This window comes from Chenopodium album, chromosome 20 (assembly GCF_948465745.1).
Source record: "Chenopodium album chromosome 20, dcCheAlbu1.1, whole genome shotgun sequence".
Taxonomy (NCBI): domain Eukaryota; kingdom Viridiplantae; phylum Streptophyta; class Magnoliopsida; order Caryophyllales; family Amaranthaceae; genus Chenopodium; species Chenopodium album.
This window is the reverse complement of record NC_137853.1, coordinates 26965637-26972214: the sequence shown is the minus strand read 5'-3', so window position 1 is coordinate 26972214 and position 6578 is coordinate 26965637. Positions and strand designations below refer to the sequence as shown.

Genomic DNA, 6578 nt, shown 5'->3' with positions numbered 1-6578 from the left:
GCTAGATGATGAAGTGCAAGCTAAGAAAATTAAGTAGGACGCGAACTGGTACGTGGTAATGAATAGGGAACTCAACAAGAAAGGCTTCTCAAAACCATTGCTAAGGTGTATCAAATAGTGGGAGCAGGAGAGGATCATGGAAGAAGCGCACTCAGGAAAATGTGCCAACCACATCGGTGGAAAAGCTTTTGGAGTAGGAGTTCTCAAAAGGGGTACATACTTGCCAACTCTTACGCAAGACGCACTGGCATATGTTAAAAAGTGTGAATGACAAGTGTAAAAAATATTCTCCATTTGTAGACAAGCCGAAAAATGATCTTACCCCAATCCTCTACCCGATCCCGTTTGTTCATTGGGGAATGGACATATTGGGACCCTTCACCACTGGGTGAGCGGGCAAGGAGTACCTCATAGTCGCAGCGGACTATTTTACTAAGTGGATAGAGGCCGATCCTATTAATTACATAAAGGCAACCCAAGTGAGTACATTCATATGGAAAAATATCATCACAAGGTTCGGGGTGCCGCAGTGCATAGTCTTCGACCACGGATGCCAATTCGACTGTGTCACCATCAAGGATTACCTGGATGAAATGGCCACCAAGTATGCGAGTGCCTCAGTTTGCCACCCTCAGAGCAATGGCCAAGCTGAGGTAGAAAACAAGCAAATCCTAACAGTCCTGCAGAGGAAGCTGGAAGAGCACAAAGGCTTATTGGCTAACCTAGTTCCAGAGGTGTTATGGGCAAATAGAACCACTGAGAAAGAATCTACTGGTAAAAGCCCTTTCACTCTAGCAACAAGGATATAACACTATGACCATCAAGGAAATGAAAAGTGTATGCTGGAAGAGTTAGACCTCCTGCTGGAAGTAAGGCTAAAAGCAGCTCTCAAGCTGGCAGCCCAGAAAAGCAGGATTTCAAAAGCTTTCAACAAAAGAGTCAAACATCGAGAGCTCCTTCCTGGAAACTTGGTCCTTAGAAGGACAACAGCAGTGGGAAGAGGAAACCAGCATGAAAAGCTGTCAGCCAATTGGGAAGGTCCCTTCATCATTCATGAGCAGGTAAGACCTGGTGCATTCCTTCTCGCAGATCAAGAAGGTCAGGTCTTAAAGGAATAGTTTCAATGCTGATGTGTTAAAGAAATATTTTGTTTAAAAAGGTAAAAAGTTAAGTACAAATGGAGATAACTGTTTCAATTTTGCAAGAACTCTGTTTAGTTCATGTTATGTCAATTAAGGCATTTAAGCCATTTTAATTCAATAAAATACGAGCCTTTACGTGAGGAGTATATTGCACAAAATTGTTTAAATATCTTATGCTTTAGCATCACTCACTAACATGCATAAATGAAAAACAAAAGAAAACATGCAAGTGTTGAAGGCAGAAAGCAGCTTAGCATGGCGCAACAAAAACAATGTTAAACGGCAAAAGAGCATCCCTCCCTAAAATGTTACCTTACCTGCTCAAAGTAAAACAGGGAACCACCTCAGGGACGCCTGAGGGGGAGGCCTGGCACGTTCAACTTGAGCAGGGAAGGGCAGCAGAAATGAAGAAGGATGAGTTGCGTGGGCAACACTAAGGATCTCTTAGTCCCATACAGCACACCTCTTTGAGGAGGAGAAGAGGAAGAGATAGACATATAATAAGCCCTTAAGAAGAGAAGTAAGAGGCACAAAGCAATAAGTCGCAGCAGAAACAACCTAGATGACATAAACAACAAGTCACAGCAAAATAAGCTGAATGACATAAGCAACAAGCCACAATAAAATAAACTGAATGGCGTAAACAACAAGTCACAACAGAAATAAGCTGAATAGCATAGACAAGCAGCCAAAAGCTGGTTGACATGAGTAAGTCTCAACAGAGTAGACTGAATGATACCAAACAGCCAACAATTGAACACACTAACCAATATGACAGAAAGTCTCTACAAGAATTAAGCAAAGAACATAAAGCATAAACGTACAGCGCAATAGGGCAGATAGAGCAAAGCTCATAAAAGATACTGCTAAATACAGTAGAGAGCATGAAAATAAGAAAGCCTCCAGCAGCCAAATCAAGAAAACAGGGAGGCCCAACCTACGAGGCTTCACTGAATGCTACAAAGGGGTTGTTTTACTAAGGTCTAGGTACTACTATACCTCGGCTCAACAGCAGGTTCAAACAGGCACGCAGGCTACTAAACAATTAATTGACGAAATAACTGAAAAATTATCAAGTACATACAACAAAAAGCCGAACCCCTGCCCACCAGGATAATGTAAACATCCAGCAAATCAGTTACAATATAGGTAAAGCTGAGCCCTCGTCAACAAGGACGAAGAAACACTCAGCAAAATAAGTCAAGGAAACATAAATTCAAGTAGTCAAAGAAGACACAAGAAAATATAATTTTTAGAGGCTATACACCCCAAAGACAGCAACAAAAGCTACCTAGTTACCACGGATCTAGGTGAGAGAAACTCAGAGGAGCCACTAGAGTGGGAAGGTGGTAGCCGCCATAACCTTTATTGTTCACCAGCCAATGACTCCACCCCAATAGCTGTAGCAACGTCAGGGCAGAGGGGAACCTCCAAATTCAGCACGGCACGGTAAGCAACCTTGCAGCTAGCAGCACGAGGATGGCCAGTGGGCTGCTCGAATAAGCCAGCGTCGCCAGCAGCCTCAACCTTAGCTCAGAAAGTTTTGAAACGAGCCTGGTGCTCCTCACCTTCACCACACAAACTACTCATGCAGCGGGCCGCAGCCTGCCATCCACCATCATGGCGATCGACCAATAACTTAGCGAAATTAGGAGAAAGTGCAAAGGCCTTAAGTGCCTCCTTCATAGCAGTTTCCAGCTCAGTTATATGCTCAGCCCGCAATTTGGCAACCTCTGCTTCCAACGCCTACACCCTGTACTAAGAAGTTTGCAGCTGTTCCTCGCATCTCGCCAGCTTGGTCTTGGTGAGCTGAAATTCTCCCAACTAGAGCTACAGGGCGTCCGCTCTCGCTCTTAGAGAAGTCACCTCACTGACTATGGCATCCCTCTAAGTACGAGCCTGCTGAACTTCCATATTCTTCTGAGAAAGAATCAGACCATGATTCTGGCACTCCTTCTCCACTGCAAGCAAAGCATTGGATAGGTCCCCAGCAGATCTAACAAGCTACAGAAAAGCAGAGAAAGGAAAGAGTAAGCCAGAAAAGAAATAAATTAAAGATAAAAATAAAACAAGGCATTAACAAGAGAATAAGCAAAAGAAGAAAAAGAAATCAGAACTAGAAAAACAAAGATTAAAAGCAAAAACTAACCTTTTGCGAGTCATGACAAGCTGTAGACGCAGGGAGGCTGACCGAGCTGCACGTGGAATCAGGAAGGAAGCGAACCCTCTAAGTAAGACGATACCCCAAAGTACCACCTTTCAGGGGTTGTCCACAAACAAGGACTCGTCAGCCCTGACATTCATCTCAAGACGGAAAGGAGCATTCTCAGCTCTAGTAGGGCACAACAAAGGACGAAGGTGGGCAGCAATGGCGACCTTAGAAAACTCAATGTACCCAGTAGGGCAGAAGTTACCCGAGCAGAGATCGAGGTCGCAGACAATGGGTTCTGAAAAGCATCACTCAAGAATGATGAACACATAGATTAAGTTCACTGGAATTCTTAGTATCGACTCCCCTGTCAGCATTACCACCAGGAAGCCCAGTATTAGAAGAGTGAGAAGCAAAAGGATCAATGCCAGAGGAGGTACGAGCATTCTTCGCAGCGGGATCATCCTCAACAGGGGCAGAGGTCACAAGATCATCCTCCAAATAAATAATTGGTTGATCCTTCTTGTGAGTACTCCCAAGCTGGGAGAGCCTACCCCTGGTGGCGCTTCGGAGCTACCCTCGCAGTCTGGAAGGGTGCGGCAGAAACTTTGGAAGCTCCATGATAGTCTCATCAAGAAGCTGGAAATTGGTGGTTTCAACAGGAGCTACAGTATCCTTCGCAGCACTAGTAGTATCGACATCAGTTGAAAAGAGCAGAACATGCTCAGTTGAAGAAACGGGCTTTGCACCCGCAGCAGTAGTAGTCTTAACCTTATTAGAGGGAAACTTAAGAGAACGATCCGCAAAATCATCAACGGTATTCTTTGGATCATCAGAAGCTTGATCATGTTGTTTCCTGGTCGTAGAAGTCTGAGGTGCCATCCGGCCGGAAGCCACAAGAGACTGTTGTAGGGGATAGCTCCTACTGAGCTATGCCTTCCAGCTACGCTCAGTTAAGAAGACTATACCTGCATATAAAGAGTCGGCATGAGTGACCTCATACCACCTCTTGAGAGGCTAATTGTATTGGATAGCTCCCGCTGAACTATCGACCAGCCCCCAGGGTGCGCACTCATTGTCGAGAAAGCAATTAAGGAGGGCTCATTAGCCTGGGGGCTGGTTGATAGGGCTGACCAGGCTGAACTCTCCAAGAAGGAGATGGTACACCTATAAATAGAGGGTAAAGTACAACGGAAAAGAGGTTAGATACTCAAGTTATTATACTTTCTATATCTCTGTAAGTACACTTTCTCTCTCTAAACACTCTCTAACTTAAGCTTCGGAGGGGGGTTCCTCGAACCACCCCCTAGGGCAGTTTACATGTGCTGCCGTGTGTAGGTTGTTGACAGGACCTAGCTCACTCAGCAGAACCCTTGGATCCACACCTGGAACAATTGGCGCTAGAAGTAAGGAAGAATCATCTAACCCGAGGTTCACCAACTGAGCTAGGGACTAGTTAACAAACCACCATGGCCGGAGAAGAGGCTGTACAACACCTATACCCAAAACCAACGTGTAGGGAATATTTAAAGCACTATAACACCAAGCTTGAACCCCACTGTGATCATACACTAAAGTATGGTAGCCTTCAAAGGGAAAGAAAAGAGAGCAAAAGAGTCGCCAACAAGTTTTAGGAACTTGTAAACCAATCACGAGGTGAAGGTTACACCCCTTAACGATCCAGGAGATCATCAACTCCATAAGGTCTTGAACCAAATAGGGTTTGGGGGTGAGGGTACGAATCCAATCTACAAAAGAAAGGACCCGCCCTATAAAATAGGCCTCTACTTTATTCTACTTGTATTCATGTGCGTTTTTCGACTAACATGCAAACATTATATTAACCCTAAACCTGTATATCTATGTTGGTTTAATATTAATGCATAAATAATACTATTATTGGCGATCACTTGAGTTAAAATCACATTAGCCTAAACCAAATTATTAATTATCTTATTAAGCGTGATTTCAAGTACAAATTCCCTTTAACAATCATAAAAGACGTGATCAAGCAATAACAATAAAATAAATAATATCAAGCAACATAATATAAACCATCGTAATAATCAAAATCATGTTAATAATAAAGCTTAATACTAATACCATGATACTAACAAGGTTAATAACAAATCCTAGCATGTCACTAAGCAATAAAGATCAAAGATTTAACCCTAACATGGTACTAACATGCTATTATAGAAAACATAAAAGACACCCTAAACATGATTCTAGAAAGTATTTAATAACATCCTAACATGATACTAGGAATTAAATAAATCTAAGCATGCTTTCTACAAGCATAAAGCAATAAGACTACATACTTTGATGTCTCGTACCTCTTTCTAATAACAAATTACACGCGTTAGTAAACTTCAATGAAAATAATAAATCAAAGAATTAAATTAAATGATTGAAAGAAAGAGTTAAAAAGTTTAGACTAGATTTGGGACCAAACCCTCAGAAATTATCAACCTTTCACGTCTAGGGCAAATGCAACTTCGAGTTTGGCTAGATGTTTCTAAGTCTTGTGAATGCGGTGTTGTGTTTAAAAGGGAATGGTTTAGAGAGAGAGAAGAAATCAAGTAATTCTTGTTGAGAATTGATTGTAGATTGTTGATTTGAAAAGGGGGAGCTATGACCTCTATTTATAGGAAAAAAGAGGGTCGAAGAATTAAGAAAATAATCCAAATTTGAATCGAAATAAAACTCGTAGACAGTAGTTTTTGCGAATTTTGTTTTTATCATATATTTTGATCCAGAAGTCCAAATAAGGCATAAAATATGTAGTTGGAAAGATCTTGAATTCTACTTTCCAATACAATTAGAATCAGATAAAAATATTTTGTAGATAAAAAGATATGGCCGAAATAGTGGAAGGGTATCAGTTTTGAATAGAGTTTCATATTCCTTTCATATCTTTTTCATAAAAGCTCGGAATTAATATTATAATATATCATTGGAAAAATAATTTCAAGATCTATCCAACCAAAGAAAATTTGGATCAAAACATGAGGCACGAAAATAATATCTGACTATCTTTAACATCTTTAAATTCGAATAGAATTAGGACTTTAAAAAAGGAAAGTATTAAAAAAGGAAAGTTTTTATTTAAATAAAATTCCTTAATCTTATCTTTTCAAAAAAGAATAATTAAGATCTTTTAGAATCTTATAGAAGATTATAATCAATCCTTATTAGTTTAGGAAAAGGATTAAACCTTTGGACTCTCCTCATGATCATTGGGTCGTAGGTAAAATCAGGTTTGGGCCCAGTTTAGTATTTTCGCC

General features: G+C 41.1%; 1 protein-coding gene across 1 annotated transcript; it reads left to right on the top strand.

Annotated features, from left to right (window-relative positions):
- The first annotated feature begins 593 nt into the window (after positions 1-593).
- Positions 594-1171, top strand: LOC145596944 (uncharacterized). The gene is made up of 3 exons (XM_081653135.1): positions 594-774; positions 826-1061; positions 1160-1171. The coding sequence occupies exons 1-3, from the start codon at positions 594-596 to the stop codon at positions 1169-1171; spliced, it is 429 nt and encodes a 142-aa protein (XP_081509261.1).
- The last annotated feature ends 5407 nt before the right edge of the window (positions 1172-6578 follow it).